The sequence below is a fragment of the Corapipo altera genome, unplaced genomic scaffold (assembly GCF_003945725.1).
Source record: "Corapipo altera isolate COAL_440 unplaced genomic scaffold, ASM394572v1 0, whole genome shotgun sequence".
In the NCBI taxonomy this organism is placed as follows: domain Eukaryota; kingdom Metazoa; phylum Chordata; class Aves; order Passeriformes; family Pipridae; genus Corapipo; species Corapipo altera.
In genome coordinates this window covers 26928167-26947404 of record NW_020884872.1, presented here as the reverse complement: position 1 = coordinate 26947404, position 19238 = coordinate 26928167, and the positions used below count along the sequence as shown (strand labels likewise).

Sequence of the window (19238 nt, the reverse complement as noted above, 5' to 3'; positions counted from 1 at the left end):
AGTTGCCAATTGACTTTTTTGACTACATTTGACTACGTTTTTGCATAATGTCTAGAGGGAGTGGAAGAAATCAAAGATCCTGAACAGCTATGAACTGAGAAGACACCCAAGCATCTACAGACACAGGCAGGGCCAACCATTATAAAGAGATTCCCATGTTACAGATCTGTCCTGGGTATCAGAAAGTTTTCCAGATCCAGCTGATGATTCAAACCGTTTACAACCCCCTGCTCCATTATTTGCAACTGCAGGCTCTGAGACTCAGCTCAGAGTCAGCTCATGTAGATTCATCAGACTAGCGCTTCTCACAACCATCCGTCATTAGCAGCACCATTGTGAAGCTGTGATAGTATGCGAACCCTTGTGACCCCTCAAAGCATTAAACCAAGTCATAAATTAACATATTTTGACAATATCAGACAATACTGCAGATTATTTGGAATAAGTCTTTCACATAGAATGGCGGTGGCATAGTATTCCAAATCAGAACAGAAATATTAGGGTTGGAGATAAACATTCTCTTCATTGTCAAATAAACTTTAATGCCACTGCTAAGCAGGTAATGCAAACAGATGCTGTCAACAAACACTGAAAAACATTTTCTGTCTTGGAAGGGGTATGAAATCCCTTCTGCTTTATATTAGCTGTCTATGGAAAAAAGTCCAGTGATAATTATATTCAGCAGACTTAAAGGCAAAAAACTGTCCCAGTCATCTGGTAAGATGTGCACAGCACATGGCTTCACAAGCTAATTTGGCAACTAGAGTAGATGAGAGCTCACTGTGCCATTCTTTTGACCAAGTAAATATTTGAAGAAACCAAATCCACCAGGTAAACTTGACAGGAAATTAAGTGCTCTGGAATGGTCTGAGAAATGTTCCATCGTTAAGAACAAAGCAATGTACACATTCTTCAAATTAAGAGAAACGGCTTTTTAAAAAAGAAAAAAAAAGTATTACCCAACATAAAACATGGCTGCAAGTAGTGAATGAGAAATGTACACTTAAAGTGGCCACAAAGTATGAGTTGCAGATGTCTTCAAAAGAAATTTTCTCCAACAATGATAAAACTTCTTTCAAACATCATTTGTTGGAAGGAAATGGATTAATTTATTATAACTGGGATTTTTTCAAACTGAATAAGTGTTTTCATAAAGTTTTAAATATACTACTTTATTAATTCAGATGCTTTTCATATTATGCAAATGACAGCCAGATTACATAAGTCTTCCCTCTGGTCCTTTCTCTGTGACAGACTTCCTTGTAAGAAGAATTAGTTAGGAGCTCCAGGAACTGCAATGCAGCAGTAGACCATCTGTAAATGAAGATGTCATCTGCAGGTAGTGGATACTAAGAACAGGTAATTTGTAAAATTTTCAGCAATTCTTCACAAAACTGAAGTGAATCATCCTTGGTTGTGACCTCTGTGTTTACTCATCATGGCTGGACAACAGAGGAAATTTAGTAAATAGCTGGTGCTGTAGCCTGATACTTTCCTTCATGTCCACAGCTACCAGGCCTACGCCTGTTCTTGCAGCCCCCCTGGCAAATCCAATTACAGACAATTGTAATTCTGTGTAGTCCTTGCAAGCTGCAACAAGTCAACAATAGCTCCTCTTACGCTGCCTCTCGGTGAACACAGGCAAGCCCTGCTGCTTTGTCTGCCTGCAGTTTAGCCAAAAATCTCCAGCTCATCTCCCCCATGAGGGAATTTTGTCAAACTCGCCTCTTTTTCCTTCACTTGAAGTATGTAGTCACTGAAGTATTTCTGCCTAATCAATCTTTTAGGCACTTGGTATTGTTAACCTTGTGCTTTCCATCCATCTGTGAAAGGAAGCAGAGCCTTTCAAGATGGGAAGTCACACAGTAGCACATAGAACAGGAATGGTAAGGAGGAAGGTCATCCATTCTTCATTCACCATCATTGTCACACTTCACTCAGCTCTACCCCACATGTTGTCCATACCAGGCACACACATGCACACATACACACAAGCCTCCCCTGTGCACAAGAGTGAGCACCTTCAGCTCCTGAGCCTACGTGCAGAATTGTCTTTACAGGGGAACAGAGCCACCTCATTTGTTCTGTCGTGCCTATCCTGGCAAAATCAAGGCTGGTGCGAAATGTGATGGCCTTTTACATATGCCTAGGTGGGAGTTAGTCATTATGCATATTTTAGGTCTATTGTCAAATTTTGGCATATCCATTATGAGCCAAGATTTTTCTTTAGATGTGGCTTAGAATAAAGTGCCAATTTGTGCACCTGCATTGCAAGAGGAATCAAAATGCCAGCTTCTGTGGAATTTTAGTTTGTATCACTTTTGTGTAAGCAAAAAGAAACAGAACTCATAGCAGCTGCTTTTTCCCAGTCCAGCACCACACCATGACTGCAATGTCAGTTGTTTCTGTGCGCATCCAGTTTTGCATCCCATTCGCATTATTAATTCTGGTTCCCATTTAGATGAAACATAATCTATAAAGACTTAGATACAGCTCAGACAGAGACATCCTAAAGTGCTACAGCACAACATATGGAAACAACTCTAGAAAAAAAAAAAAAAGACCAATGGCTGTAATATAGGTGTGCAAAAGAGTGGTTTATATTCCTGGACACCTATAAGTAATACTGAAGGAATGTGATGAAGATGTTAGGAAAGAAGTTTATCATTGATGGTTGGTCAACTTTTGCATTACAAATGTTTTTATTCAAAAATTATGATTTAGTTGTAACTTTCTTGGAGTCTAAATACAGTTTCAATAAAAAAACCCTCCATACTTACTGTTTAAAAGAACAACTGAATCTGTATTCACATTTGAATTTGGGGGTTTAACTCAAAAGATATCTTTAATTTAAATTGCTATGCAGGGGCCTTTTGTCCTTATAGGTAACGAATGCTGAGCAATAAAATAATTTTTTGTTGTTGTTTCAGTGAACTTTTCTGCTTTATGTAACAGACTATTAGAGTTGTTCTTGTACCTTGAGACAGACTTACAATGAGAAGTGACAAACAAAACTACCAGATTTGTGAGAGGAAGAGGAGGGCACAGGGAAAGGAGGTCTTACCAACATGCCCCCTTGCAAGTGTTTGTGAGTGAAAAAAATCTGGTGCACTAGGAGACCATATGTGCTCCTGACATAAGTTGCTGTAGGTATCAGCTTACTGGTCCATGCAAAGGACTGCTGCTCATAGTTAGCAACAGCTTTTTTTTTTTTTTAGTTTATTTAATACCTAATAACATATTATAAAAATCCCCAAAGTATGTACAAAACGAACTATCAGAGTGATCTTCAAATAAACATTTAAAAAATCTGTATCTATATATGTATCTGTTTCTTGCCATTGAGTGCAGCTTGCTTTCTCCTCGTGCATCCCTCTTCTCACAGCCATGGTGCAGTTATGAATGGCACAGCTGACCTGTGAGTGCCATCATCGAGACTGTTTTATGGACATGAAGTAAGATAAAGCACACATGCAAATAAATAATTAGCAGCCTTAAATATGAGATGAAAAATAAATTATACTGAATTGAAATTCAATAAAGATGGAAAGTTTATGTTTTACAAAGTAGTTGAAAACTGGACTTTAACTAAGTCTAGTCATAACTAAAGACTTAGATATATAGAAAGCAGAGGTCAGAATTTTCAAATTAATGTAAATCTGTATTCAGGTACTTACAGGAAAGGTTTGTTTTCAAACTTAAGGAAACAGCACTTCAGATGGAATGCCTGTGCACTTGGAAAGTCATGGAAGCTAAAGCATCTCTCAAAGCCAAGCTGCTTTCTGAGGTGCTTACATTATGACCTTGGTAACCAAATATAAACCAATTCTGAAAATATTGCAAATCACCAATAACAGAGCATATCCTGGGCAATGACTGCTCTTTATTTTACTGTCTTTGCAGGGTACATACAGAATACTATAAAATATGTGACTCTAATATTTTCTGGAGCCACAGGTAGATTTTTCCTTTAGTGTAGATAATTATTACACTAGGAAGAGCATGAAGTAAATTAATTCCTGAGATTTAAACTTCTAAAAAAAGGTGATAAGAAAGTTCCTGCAGACTTTTATTTTCAATATGGTCAATCTCACTGTAAGCAACTAGAACACATAAAAGGAAATATTTTATGCTCTCTGTAATGTCTTTCACTGTTTTATTTCTCTCTCCTTTTATTTTGCCAGGGCAGAGAAGCAGTGACAATTATAGGCCATGTGGTCTTAGTCTGATGATCTGGATTCACCAGGAGCTGTAATCATTGCACAGCACTGGAAGGTCATAGGCACCCACTACACGAACTAAGCCTATGTTCAGCGATTCCATATTATCTCCTATTTCTCTGTGCAACATGAAGGAGATAACTGCTCTTTAAACCTTACTATCACGACTTCACAGCATTAGAAGGAAGAGAACAGACCCACCAGGAACCAAGCTTCCATTTCTCTGTTGTCCTGGTGGTCAGCCAATCTGTACGGGTGGTAGAAAGCTGCAGTTCTGCAGGTTTAGCAGCTCCTGAGCCCAGTCAGAGCAATGCTGCAGAGACCTGCAATGTTTTCCATGGGCAGGTGATGCTCACCATGGGAGCTGCAGCTCCAGCACCAGTGAAAACATCAAAGTCATTGGAGTAACTACCAGGACCAGATACTCTCCTGAGTGATAACCTGGCCCAGCTTTCCCAGCAGCCGAAGACAGCAAATTTTGTATTTTCTTCTCTGATCCCTCCCCTTGAAGCTGAGGCTGGCTGATTTTGTCATAAGGTAAGGTTCCTTCCCTCATACAGACAAACCGTAAGGGAGGAGAATCAGGCCAAACCATTAGTGAATAATAAAGCACAGCCTTTAACATTTCTTTCACGTTACACATGTGAAGAGGAAAGGGGTGTTCAGAGACCAAACAAGTCAAAAAAAAAAAAAAAGAGAGAAAGACAAGTTTGTTAGCTCCGGCTAACAAGCCTATTCATTTGTAATATGTGTAATTTGACACAGAAGGAAAAAAGTCCTGACCATATTACAAAAAACAAAACTGGCAAGGAAAGGAAAATAGTGCTATTACAAAGAATGGAGAGTTAAAATAAAAATCTCTGACAGAATTATTTTCACTAATACAACTCAGAAAATTCCGCAGTTGTGCATTACTGACACGTCACCTCTTCTTTGCTCTGACTGCTATAATCTGATGATAGTGAAATGTGTGAAAAGGACCATCTACTAATACAAGTGGTTTTGGCATTAGGCTGTTTGTTTTAAGCACTTTGATTAAGGAGGCTGAGTTCTCAGTCTTCAGTACACAGGTATGGATGTGCTCCCCTGATTACAGCTCGTCACATAAAGCCATCAATTGTTTAGTTCTTTCTGAAGTTCTAATGATTCAACAATAAAAATTACCTTTTTTGTTTCTAGATGTCATTTGCTCTCTGATAATTAAAAAATAACTTGACCACATATGTTTTCCTCTATTGTTTTTCTTTTTTTCTTCTTCCTTTTTTTTAATTTTCTCAAGTCATCATTGGTAGGTGTGAGACTTAAAAACTTACACAGGTTCGTAATTGTGTCTGTTTTCATATATGAAAACAGCAAAAACGGTGAAATAAAACAAGAGTATTTTATGCCCATACACACTTATGCAGTAAATTAAAAAAACCTTAATCAATTGCTGAAGTTCCTTAGATCTGTAAATGCAAAAAGATTGGCATATTTGATGTAATTGTGTAAATCCAACTTCAAAAAAAATGTTCTTAAAGTTTTTGTAACAGGGTTTGATTTTGTTTTCCTTCAGCATTTTTGAACTGAAGTGGCAGATACTAAAGTTTGAAGAGAAGGAGGGAGTTAATATACATAAACTAAATGAGAGTTTCTGCTGATAAAAGACAAAATCTCTTCCAGCAGTAACTACCTCTCTGCCAGAGAATCTTCATGTATGGCTAAACCTTCTGTCTTTTACATATGCTTTTACACTGGATAAAAGAAAAAAAAAAAAAAAAAACAAACAAAAAAAACACCCTACATAGTCAACGGCCTGAAGTGACTTCAATTCCAGGGGTGCTGACAGAAAATTCAGCACCATTAGCTATGGGAAGCCACATCTTAGAGTGGTTTGGTGCTCATTACCTTAATTCTTTGATTTGCATGGGAAAGCTGCCTCCCCTGCCTCTTGCAGTGCTGTTGTTTATCAAAGAGGTATCATATCCCAATTTAGTGTCAGCAAGGGGGACTGATGGCTCATGATCTGCTTCATGCACAGCTGAAGGTCTCACACCTTTGACATTTTGGCATTGTGCTCCTCTGTGCTTAGCATGGAGGTTCCTACACAGGAGACTCAAGGGAACTGTATGCTGAGAGGCCAGAAATCTTACAGGTGTTTCATAGTGCACAAGATAGGAAAAACTGTAGTCTTTATGGTGACGTTTACCTTTTTCCCAGTAAGAAAAAGTTTTCCTGCTCCACAACACACATCCTTATGCTTATATATGCACAGCCTCTTCCCTGTATATGCCAAGTGCCCAGTGCCCACAAGTTGCTGTTGAAGCCTGTTTTTCCACCCAGGCTGCAGAACTGTTGCTCCCATCCTTCAATCCAGTGCCTCAATTAAACCTCTCACCTCTGAGAAGTATCTCCCTTTCCTTCTCCTCCTTTCCATGCTATTTTGTGCTATTTATGTCTCAAAAAAAAAAAAAAAAAAAAAAGGTGACACAGGTCCATCAAAGAATTTCTTTCTCATTCCCAGTCATTTTTTCACTAATATTTCCAGATGCTGGGGCATGGAGTGTTCACCTTGTTTCCTCTGCCATTTCAAGTTTTACTGACTGTATATGAGATGAAAGTTGCACAGCACACTCTTGGAGTTAAAAGACATTTTTTTACCCCTTGATCAAACCCAAATACTTTTTTTGCCAGATAAAATGTATCACCAGGTAAATTCTCTGAGGAAGTTTCCAAGCAAGGGTACTCACCCCCCAGAGTTGGCCCTCTGTAACACACAGACCAGGTGCTTCCCCAGCAAGGAATGTTTTCACCACTGTTCTCCAACCCTAACAAAGGCCTGAAACAGGATTTATCTGCCCTCATTTTTCTGTTTAGAAGTGCAAAGCCAGAGCTTGTCACCCTAAGCTTCCTATTTCTAAGTAATTTGCCATTCTCATTTCCTTGTGACCCACTGGGTCACCTTTCTCCAGTGGTGTGCTGTATGCAGCACTGTTTGAAGAATAAGATCTCTGGGGGAGAGGCAACCCTTTAGTTTGGGGTTTAAGCTCCCAAATGCTGTTCAATGCTATTCTGAACTCTAAAGAAAGGAACAGAAGATTCCTGGGGCCATTTTGAGTTTTCATTCTGGTTCCTCCATCATGACAGCCAGCCAACAAGCAGAGGTCATTCTGCACAAAGGAACTATTCCTACCAAAAAGCTGGTAGGAGTATGACAGAAACTATGTGCTTGTGTTAAGCTTATGTGCTCAGAGCGCACGTAACATGAGTTTGGAATTTGCAAAACTCAGAAAATTCTGCAGTTGTGCATTACTGACACGTCACCTCTTCTTTGCTCTGACTGCTATAATCTGATGATAGTGAAATGTGTGAAAAGGACCATCTACTAATACCAGATTTTACACTGCTTGCCACAGCAAAAAGTGAGCTGTTCAAGAGGTTCCTGCAGCAAGGCTGATTTTTCATCTGGAGTACAAATTAATGGCTATGAATTGGGAAGCTGCCATTCCAAACGGGGTCCAGAGGTTTAGACATCATAAGCCAAATTACCTGAGTTTAGTGATTTGAGGGATTTGGATTTTAAGACGCTTTCCTGCTTTTTTAACACTTGTAATCAAATGGTTGGTTTCATGGAGTTGATTAAAATGGAAATCTTTAGTCTTTCTATTCCTAATGTTTTCTTCTACCTCAATACCCAGTCAATTTGTCAGTTTATGCACCTGCCTAAATTCCTCACAAAGATAATATATATTTATTCTGTGTTTGTCAAGCTAAAAATTGCATGTGGTTAATCAGTTGTGCCATTCATCTTTCCTTACAGAAGCACATCACATATCATATCTGTCAGATATCCTATAAAAGACAAAGTTTTTTTTTTAATTGAGTAATAGCCATAAAATCTTCAGGTACTTCCTTGCCAAATCATTAAGTTATAACATGTCTAATACTAGTAAAACCCCATTTCAGAATGTGTTTGGGAGAGACCATCAGAGCTGAGGAAGAGAGTAATTTCCAGCTATGGGCTAGCAACAGGCAGGGTTCTGTTCCCACCAATGGGGCAGCCAGGTGCATCTGCATCCTCTTACCATATACCCTCAACTCCCACCAAGACTCCCTGTGCTGGGTTTGGCTGGGATACAGATAATTTTCTTAATAGTAGCTAGTATGGGGCTGTGGTTTGGATTTGTGACCAAAAAGGTGTTGATAATTCAGGGATGCTTTCGTCATGGCTGAGCAGCGCTTGCACAGCACCTTTTCTGCCTCTTACCCCATCCCACCAGTGAGTGGGCTGGGTGTACACAAGGAGCCAGGACAGCTGATCCCAACTGACCTGAGGGACATCCCACACCATATGTGTCATGCTCAGCATATAAAGCTGGGGGAAGAAGGAGGAAGGGTGGTACATCCAAAAAGTGATGGTGTTTGTGTTCCCAACTCACCATCATGTGTGATGTAGCCCTGCTTTTCTGAGGATGGCTGGATACCTGCCTGCCTGTGGGAAGCGGGGAATGAATTCCTTGTACTGCATTGCTGATGTGCGTGGCTTTTGCTTTACCTATTAGACTGTTTTTTGTCTCAACCCATGAGTTTTCTCACTTTTACCCTTCCAATTCTCTTCCCTAGCCAGTGGGTGGAGTGAGTGGCTGTGTGAGGCTGGACTGTCAGCTGGAGTTAAACTACGACATTCCTACCCTTGTGTTTTCACTTACCTCTCTACCTTCTTCCCATATCTCACATCTGGGTCCTCCCTGGCACCCTTACCTCACCTCCTAATACAGATGTTATCGCGTCAAAATCACATTCACCCTGCCCTCACCCACTCCCACCGTCTCAGGACAGGTTGGGTTACTGCAGCCAAATGGGGTGAGTGGCTGTGCAACAGACCCACCACTTTGCATGCAGAGAGCTCGGGGAGATACCTCCTTCTGGACTGCTACCACTCACCAGGAGCTCTGTGAGGTGGTGATTATGCCCTGGCTCCTCCAAGCTCTTGCACTTTAGGAAAGGTGGTAGCTGTTCATGACCTATCGTCCTTTGAAGTGACCAGCAGATCACCAATGATACACAGTTCAGCAGCATTTGAACAAAATAATTGCTATTTATGTATACAAAAATAAATGCTCAGGTACTTTCATGTCAACTCCTCCTTTCAAATCAAGCAGGCAAAATATTACAATTACTTTTCATGACAAGGACTTCTGAAAGAACAGAACATGGACAGGATTTTGAGTTTAGATGCATTAGGTTTCTCAAGGGAACTGCTCAGCTTTGTCTGGTTTTTTGTTTGTTTGGGTTTTTGGTTTGGTCTTTTTTAAAGCTTTTTCTTCTGATCTTCTCCAGATTCTCTGAGGGGGTGTGGAAGTAATTTTGTCCTTCAGAGAGAACCTTTTTTTTTTTCTTTTTCTCACTTTCTTTGCCCCCTAAAGGAGAAAGCGGTTTTCTGGGGGGTTGCCTCTGCATTACAGTGCTGGTGTGGGGCTGTCCCTCCTCCTCATGGCATAAGGATGGATAAGCCATTACACATGCACATGGCATGCAAAGGAACAGGTACCTCTAGGTGTCATAAACACATGATTTTTTTCAATTAGCAAACTACAGGTTCTTTGTCAATGAAATCTACAGAATTAACTCTTATCAGTGCTGACCACCGCACAGCAATATCAACCCTTGAATCACTTTGAAGCCAAAGGATACGAAAAGGTGAGATGCGCTTTTTATTTGATCTACAAATTGTCCCATGTTTTCTTCTCAGGTGAAATGAAACTCAATTAAAAAATACACAGATATAGGATTTCCTCTACCTACTGGTTAAGTAAGCCTAGTAAGTCCTGCATGGGATGTCTTAACAGACGAAAACTGGAGGACAAATGAACAACAGCAGGTCTTAAATCAAAGGTTCTGATCTCTCCTCAAATGATCAGCATTCCCTCCCTTTGTTGGCAAGGCTAGTTGGAAGAAGAAATTGCTTTACTGGAGCTGGGCTTATTGTTTGAACATAATAATCATCACTGAAAGACTTCACATTGAGCTTGCAGATGACTGCAAGTCAAAACCAGATGATTTAAAGTCAAAACCAGATGAAATGCACAGAAATGCCAGAACACTTACATTCCTTGGTGTTAGGAGGTGCCAACAAGCACGAGTAGCAAACCATCCCATAGATGTTGCGAGGTCTGTTTTCCAGCATGTAGTAACTGCAATGAAGGGCAAGATGAGGCAAAACAGTGTAAATTAATATGCTACAACTGAGCATGGTTCAGCAGCAACCAATTATACAGAGATAAAATCATTAAAAAAAAACTTTTATAAGCAATGTGATACAAAGATTCTTCTTCTTTTTTTTTTTTTTTAATTGTCCAAATAGAGACAATTCTTCCTTTCCTCCTAAAAGGTAACTAATCAAACATCGAGACATGACAAGAAGTGGTAACACTGCCCAAAACAACATTATTCTCCCTGCTGAATTCAAGCTGCAATTTACAGCATGCCCTGAAAAGAGATTTTTCAAAATATGGGAATGCTATTTTTTGAAGAAGTAATCTTTCAAGCAAGACCACCAGTTGGATATGGTTGGCTGATTTTATTCACAAACACCATATGAATAATCTCCGTAATGTTAGAACCAAACCTGAGCCAAATCATAATAAAAAATACAGGAAAACACCACTCTTACAAGGTAAAGCAGATTAGCTTTTGTAGGTTTGGTTTGGGATTTTTTACCTCCTTGCTGTATTGTTTATAAGTTAGTCCTTGATAGTGGAATTACAGTGTGAAGGAATTTGAACTTCATGATTTGAATTTCTGGGCTGATAATAAAGTTAATGTTGGAATAAGGTAATTGGTTATGCAAGAGTTGGATCCACATGCACCTTAATGAGTAAATTACATCAAAATCATACACATATTGATGTAACATCACACAGTTGATGTTATGGATATGTCTTTACAAATCACTTGTAAATCACTACAGATCTTAATGAAGAGATGAATAAATTCATAATCCATTCTGTGTAGACAGGTGCTCAACATTACAAACACTTTATACAATGGGGAATCTGTTTCCTGCTCTTATGTACCTGTCTATGCACGTGTAGTATATTTTTGTTTTGGTTTTTTTTTCTGGAAATGTATGTATTGTTAGGAAATCACTGCTGAAACTGTTCATCAAAATCAGTTGGTGTGCTAATTAATGATCCAGCCTACAAATAAGGGATATAGCACCAGGAAATGGAGTACACAGAGATGTAAGGGGGAGACAGGGACTCAGAGGAGGAACATCAGAGAGCAGGTGAACTGAACATGATTCGTTTCTTATTGGTTTTAAAAGATACACCCTCACTCCTCCCTACAAATGTCTCTTGTGCCCCATCTGCCACTCTACCCTTCTCTCAGGAGCAAAACTTCATCTTTCTTCGCTTATGGGTGCCTATGTAATATCAGGTTGTAAAGCAGCTAATGAATAAGCAGGAAAAGATTGCCAAACCACAAAACAAAAGAGTGGAAGGCCAAAGATACATATAAATATATGAAGAAAAATACAGGACAGTTAGGATCCACAGTCTAATCACTGTGGTGGTTTAGGAAAGACAAACAATCCTTCTGACAGTTAATTAAATCAAGCTGGTGGAATAATTCTTGGTTTTCTACACAATGCAGAATGGTGGAGCACATACAAAGAAAACCGAAGAGGATGATCATGGCAGGCAACTGTTGACCCATTTGAGTAGGAAACTCTGCAGCTGCAAACATTAGTGATTCACCCCCATGAAGTACTGGCAGCAGACTTCTGTTTCAGGTTACTTTCCAATGCACCAGATATTAAAGGCAAGGTTGGAAATATCTGATCCCTTTATATCAATAACTACGGAGAAGAAGTGGCCCAGTAACAAAATAATGAATTTTCACAGTATTAGTCTTCCACCATGAGACTCATTCTTTCCTTGGCATCTGCCAGGCTCAGGTTTGAAAGTGTCACAGACAAAATCTGAGATTAAAAGCTAGACTGAAATATGGACTTATTTTCCTGTTTAACACCTTGGTGGTTTATCTTGGGCTAACCTTGGTGGTGCCATGTCACACTCAGGGACTTGGACCCAGGTTAGGTCTGCTGTCCTGCAGGGACCAGGGCACCTGGGACTGGGGCAGGAGGTGGAGGGGGGCAGGGTAGTGCCATTCTCTGCAGGGGACAGTCTGCAGAAAGACAGCAAGAAGTTGGTGAGCACATAGGTGGAGGCACCTGCTGCCTTATTCAGAATGGGGCGTGGGGGGGTGGGGGTCTTTATTTTATTAAAAATTCGCTGGCTAAACCTTTTCATCCAGAAAACAAATGAGAGTTCACTGCTTCTCTTAAAATGTCTCAGAGAAGAGAACTGAATGTGGATTTGCTGGAACTACGGAACACATGAAAAGGGGAAGCCTCAGTAGTAGAGGCATCTCTGACTACATTTAAAAAGAAAATTACCCCATTGCAATTCTACATTGTGAGGAGACTGGGGACTTAATTCAAGATGAAAATAGGTGCTGGGGCAGCATAAGGGATATGTATCTTATATACTTGGCCTGTTCTTACTCCTCCATGGGTTTCCACTAATGGCTACTACTGAAAGAAGACACATGACCAGGCTAGAGGGACCCCTTGCTCTGACCTGCTGTGGCTGCTTGTAGTTAGCTGTGATCTCAATTACACTCCAGGAACACCTAATGGATCACCCCACTGAGGGAAGTAGTCTGACTCACACCTAATTTCCACATTCTTGACCTGTCCTATTTGGCATGATGGAAGAGCTTCTGGGCAGGAGCAGAGAACAAAGCCTGCAGTGTCCCCAGAGGTTCACTCTAGGTACCTCTAGAGTTCACTGGCAACTGGACTTTGGTTTTGAGGATCACAGTTTCAGAGCTAAGCCTTTAAAATCTTTCCTGGCCACAGTCTTGCATCCTTCTTGTATGTGTGACAGTGCTATTTTTATTTTATATTGGAGGGAGGACAGAGAGGCAGTGGATGACCCCTTCTCTTGTACCAAAGGTCTCTTTCTTCCCTAAAATTGATAATAAGAGTGAAAAAAATAGAAGGAAAATATATAATTATCCAGCACTTATTTTAAGATGAAGTATAAAGGACAGCACTTGTAGCCACTGGAAAAGGCTGCGAGTTCAGTGGTTTTTTGTCTGAAAACTTCCGCTCAGAATGTGCCATATGTTCATCTTTTCCTCGCACTGCTGTTTTTCTGAGCTGGTGAAAAACAGCAAAGGGATGAGATGTCCCTAAATGGAGATGTAGGCTGTTACTTTGGGAAGATCAGCAGCATGTTATGGAAGCAGTCCTCTGAAAATGGAAATCTTATTTTTTCCCCTTATATTGACTGAGGGGCTCTTTTAGGTTTACTGCCCAGGCAAGGGAGCACTCTGACAGCTGCCACTCACCCTGGTGCCTGGCTGTCCCTGTGACACCGGGGGCAATAATGAGATCAGCCTGAGCTACTCACCAGCTCTCTGCTCTGATATAGGTGGTCTGCATTTACCCCACCCTCGCAAAGGAGCAAACTCTAAGGACTCTAAGTAGCATGAGGAGTCAGGGCAGCTTCAGAGCTGGTTTTAGCCCATGTTTAGTTTATCTTGAGAGTTCCATCTATTCAGGCTTGGACTAAGAGGGTGTTTCTTCTTAACTGCTGGTTTTGGCAAACAATCCTGGGACCTGAGAGTTGCACAGGAGCGGCACACAGCCAAATTCCGGTAGGCCAGTTTCTGCTACAGGCTACACCTGTGCAAACACGATGTTTTGAGAGTTCTCCCCAAGCACCAGCTGTGCAAGCTGATTATTTTCAGCCAGCACCCTACTCCCACCTGGGTGACCTCATCAGTCCTGACAAAAATTGCAAAATAGCAACTGTGGCCACTATTTAAGTTTCTTGCTCTTTATAATGTATGAGGGGAAGTCAAGAGGGAGCTCTTTTCAAATCACATCATCAGTCTGTTTGGCTGGCAGCTAGACAAGTCCTTCATTTTATTTGTAAACTGTGAAAATTTCACACAGACTCACTGATATAATAAACCTGGAAGCCTGCAGGGCCTCTTTAACAGGGTTCTCTGTGCTATAAGCAGTGTAGGTTATACAGTATCTGCAAACTGCACAAAAGCCAAAAGTCAACAGAATTACTCTTTAAACCAAAGTGGCACAGTGGCAGAAACTGAAAAGGTATGTAAGGTGATGTTGTGTTTCAGAGTATTTACTCACCCTACAAAAAAAATGTTGAGAGTGCATAGGTATACATTTGCAGACTTTCAAATGTAATACAGATGAGAATATACTGCTAACATATCCAATGTAGCAATATCTTTCTCACCATTACTATCTTTATATTATTATACTGAGCATAAGAGACCATTAAAAAGATGGACTTAGCAAACATTATTTATTTTAAGCCCCTTCAGCCAGCCCTGAAACTTGTTTTGACTCTGAGCAACAGCACACCCCCCCTACATTAGCAGTTCCTTAGACCCTTCTCTGTTGGCTAGAAAGGACCCTAAGAGACTAAAATGCCTTGGTAAATCTCACCTAACAGATATGTTAGCTAATGGTGTCAACTACTGACAAATGTGCCAGCTGCTCACATCTGGGGAAGAGATATTTTATGCTCCCAAACATGCCACAGTGCCTCCATAGACCCTACAGAGTATCCAAGGCATTTTCTTGCAGTTCATCTGTAGGATGCAGGATGTAGGACTTAGCAGATGGCCCTCTGAAGCTACAGATGGAGTCCAAGCTGGATTTCTTAGAGTATTTAAAATGGCACTGCACACATATGCTTGTTCCCTTTCCACTTCTAGTAAGAGAAAACAGTTTTCTAGTTGGTCCAAACAACTACTTCTTCAGTGAGGTTTCAGTAAGATTAACAACATCTTCTTTAGGGTCCCTTCCAACCCTAACCATTCTATGATTCTATGATTTATTAAACTCATCAATGCTTTTGAAACATTTAAATGTTTAGCAGAGACAAAAAAGCATAATTCACCATAATTTCCCCTACAGTCAGCTAGGACATGAAGAAAGGCTGTCAGAGACTTTGACATCAAGGAAGTATTTTCCAGCGCCTTGGGTAGAGCAAAGGTCTGTGGATAAGTCCTTACCCTGGCAGACAAGGACCACACTCTGCATCATTCTCCTGATCACCAGGTGTCATGACTGTGGCTCGAAAAAAACCCTCACAGTCTTTGTGCCGTCTGCATATCTGGTAACCTCCTCTGGAAAACTTCTCTGAAGGGCAGGGGATGCAGCCATAGTCCTCGTCTTTGGTGCCATATCCACATGTCTGCAACAACACAAAGTCACTGAAAAGCAGTCTTATGCTGCACACCAACTTCTAGCAAAAGAGAATGTTCATAGCCTGGTTCATTGGCTTTGCAGCACAAAGGGAGAGAAGTCTGCTGTTTGGCCCATTAGTATCTGTCCTAAAAAGGCCATGCAGGGCTATAAGGATGCAGCATGCTGTGTGCTGGAGAGGAAGAACCAGAGCATCATACTCCTTGTAAGTGGCCCCCCATAGCTACTTTTATCATAGTCCAGCAAATCGTGGAAGTGACTTTCAGCTGCTACTTAGATAGAAAGCGAACTGAAAATGGAAGAGTAGAGGAGACTACTACAGGAGAAACACAGCTGCAGCAGGGCTATCAGCAGCTTTCATGCTAGAAGAGCCCAGAGGGAACATCACAAAAGGCAATGTTTGGATGGGATTTTGTAACCTCTGAACTCACATGTCTCAGTTGAACATTATGTTTAGATTAAATAAAACTAAACCCAACTGGTTATTATTCAAACGTCCTTGTTCAGGACTACCAACTGTGTGAAATGTTTGCACTAGGATGTTTATCCCATTAAAACCAAACAGGATTTCAATAATTTATTTTTTTTAATAAGCAACAATTATCTGTTGTAAATCAAATGGTTACTTAGGAACCATAATTTAAAATGTTGCAGAAACATCCAAGTTCCTCTAGTGCCAAAATATCTCAGTGGGAGAGCAAAACTAAATTGTTGGTGTGGGGGGCCAGCAAGCACGCCAGACTAACCAATTTATCACACCATGCCAGAACAGCAGCATCAGATTTTAAACAACTGTTGAGAAGAGAACAGACTGGCAGAGACTCTGTGTGGAACTTTAACCTTTCAACTTTTACAGTATCACTTTTAACAGGCTGCTCCTGGGATGCGGATTAGTGGCATGCATGGATGATGCCTTTCTCCCACTTCACACTTGCAAGTGTGAGCACTCCTGCTTAAGCACTCCATTTTCTTTCCTATCCATATATTACCACCAGGTAGCAAAGCATTTGTTTTTCACATTTGGTGCTTGATATGTCCCCCACCAGCAGAGGAAGCTGAAATTACCATGTAAGGTTCTTCACCCGGCTCGCACTTGGGGCAGTCATGGCACATGCCAGTGGTCTGGTTGTAGTATTCATTCTCGCCGCAGTTGGAGTATTCAGCACTGGCAGAGTACACCAGGGAGACCTGTCACCAGAGAGCATCCCAGAGCACTGTCAGTTCCACGGCTTTCCTTATCCATGCCTCACCCCCTCCCCTTGCCCAGCTGCTCAGCAGACAGCAGGGCCAGTATTGCAGTGTGAAACACCCCTAAAGCTCAGATGTAGAAGTGGTAACACTATGTGGAATGGAAGAAGATGCATTTTTCAGCAACCTGGTCCTTCTAAGAGCTTCTCAGAGCACTGATGTTCATGCTTGTTGGCACAGCCACTCACTAAAATACTGAAAGCTGTGGTTCCTGACCTACTAACTCTCATGCTCTCCTGCACAAGGAAATGCCTCAGTCTGCACCCTCATGCCTCCCAGCTCTAATGAGCCTTCACAAAAGTGACTAAAATGGACAACTATATCAACCCAAGATAATGCACTGCCTTGGGCCTCAATCATGATAGGGCTGTGCTTCATGCGACGCACAGGCTAATCAGTGCTTCCATCACCTTCTGTCTCTGCTCCATCCTGAGTCCTCCTCTTACCCACTCCACTCTAGCAGCCACAGTTCAAGCAGCATATGCCCAAGTTTTTTATTAAATGAAAACTGATCACTGCATTAGGCTTCAGTCCCTAGGTCATCTGTGGTTCTGCCATGACGATTCACAGATGGTTGTGAAGAACCCAAGCAGAACCCTGTTATATTTGCACACCAGAGAGACATTTACATACATAAATACCTACCACCAGGAAAGGGAACACGTGAGTCCATTTTCGTTCACTCAGGTGAGCCATGCTCTCTTGATGTTTTACCTGAAAAGACAGAATTGGTGATTGTTTACGAACACAAGTAAATATCTGTGTGTGTTGCCAAAATAAGAACAGAAGGGCTCATAAGCAGAACAAAGGTTACATGGGAGTGATGCCCAGAGATCTAAACAGAGGGGCAGATGTGCACGTGTGCACACACACACACACATGCTACACACCCTTACTGCACATCTCTTTCCTCTCTTTGAGAAGACCAATGGCATGAGGGATTTGCCATATTGACAAAAATCTGTGAAAGATAAGGAGCCAAGTCTGAGTTCTGACAGTTCCTGGCTTGCTAAGAAATCCTCCCAGAGGAACTGAGAACTACATCTTGACAGCTAAATGAAAGAGGGCTGGGGATCAGTAGCCTGGCTTATGTCCACACCACTTAGTGCTTGACCACACTAGATCAGGTTTGCCTAGGAAAGATCTGGATGGAGGAGGCAAAGCAGAGCCAGGGAGTGAACGGATGGTAAGCAGTGTAGGCAATCAGCACACCAGGGCTGCACTTTCCTTGACGGTTCCTGTGGATCCACTAAGAAAGCCCAGAAGTGCCTTCTGTGGGAAGCGTCAGCTGCTTTTTGTTCTTGATAAGCAAACTGCAGATTTAACAAGTTAAACACAATGAAGGAGCCAAACTTTATATTTGAATTGTCATTAAAATGGTTGGGGAAAAGAAAGGCTGCAATCAATGTTACAAACACACATGTTAATTTATGTAGTTTCTTAAAATGAGTAATTTTGAATAAGAGCTAATATTACATATTCATGTACTGGATATCTTTATAAGATGAAAAAAGAGACTGGAAAAGGAGGCACAGATTGTTTTGTTAGCCTGATACAACATATTTAATGATACTGTTACAGCACATAATATGCCCTAGGGATTTTAGAGCTTCAAATTGCAAATGTTTGAGATACATTTGCAACACTTTGGTCCTAGCAGATGTAAACCACTCTTTCAATTTTCCAGGTCTCAGACACCGGGAGACTTTTAGTCTCCCACAAGAGTACAATTACTGCTTTGTGCCACATTTGAGTATACAACCTACATGAGAGCAGTGCTTCAGTATTTGTGATAGCTGCTAACATTTACATTTTTAAACACTAAGTAGATTAAGCAAAGATTATATCACTCCAGCATCAAGCTACGAACTTGCTTTATATGTTCCTTCCAGCAACTGGGCTAGCTGAGACAGGTAACTGGGTGGGTGGGTGGACAACATGAATTATGAGTATATTCATTTCTGCAGGAAATTGCACTTTGAAACCTAGAAACAAGAGAATCAGAGATAAATTGTCCTAAATCTGGAGGTAAGAGATGGAAAATAGTCATGTAATTGTACAAAGTGTCAAACATGTAAATTGGATGAAGGCTTTGTCTATGGCAGTGCAGTTGCTTGGAAAGGTTCCAAGGATATAGTCTTAATGCATATGTCTGTTAAACTGTACCCTAATTATAAAAGAGTTTGTTAGACCATAGATATTAATATTATTAAGGCTGTGTCCCCACTGATACTGAAAAATTATCATATTTATTATAAACCCGGTCTGAGGCTGCTCAGAAACAAAAATTTCAACACTAAATCTTGAATCTGTAACTTTACAGTAAGAATATGTTTTACAGCAAAAACACACTCCAGTTGTTTTCAAGCCACCCAGATGTTTGCTGTTTGAGGTACTTGAGTACAATCACAGCCAGATTTGAAAAATGGAACTGAAGAAGTGTAGCCCACTAACATATAAAACAGTATTCTCCA

The 19238-nt window shown here is 40.8% G+C and overlaps 1 protein-coding gene across 1 annotated transcript in view; it reads right to left on the bottom strand.

Moving 5' to 3' along the window:
- Positions 1 to 19238, bottom strand: part of EDAR (ectodysplasin A receptor) — a 70992-nt gene that overhangs the window by 8502 nt on the left and 43252 nt on the right. Inside the window, exons 2-5 of the mRNA XM_027639628.1 lie at positions 17410 to 17478; positions 16582 to 16704; positions 15324 to 15505; positions 10308 to 10393 (exon numbers count right to left, since the gene is read on the bottom strand). Coding sequence (XP_027495429.1) covers positions 10308 to 10393; positions 15324 to 15505; positions 16582 to 16704; positions 17410 to 17460 — 442 coding nt within the window. The 5' untranslated portion in view covers positions 17461 to 17478. The remainder of the gene's footprint in view (positions 1 to 10307; positions 10394 to 15323; positions 15506 to 16581; positions 16705 to 17409; positions 17479 to 19238) is intronic.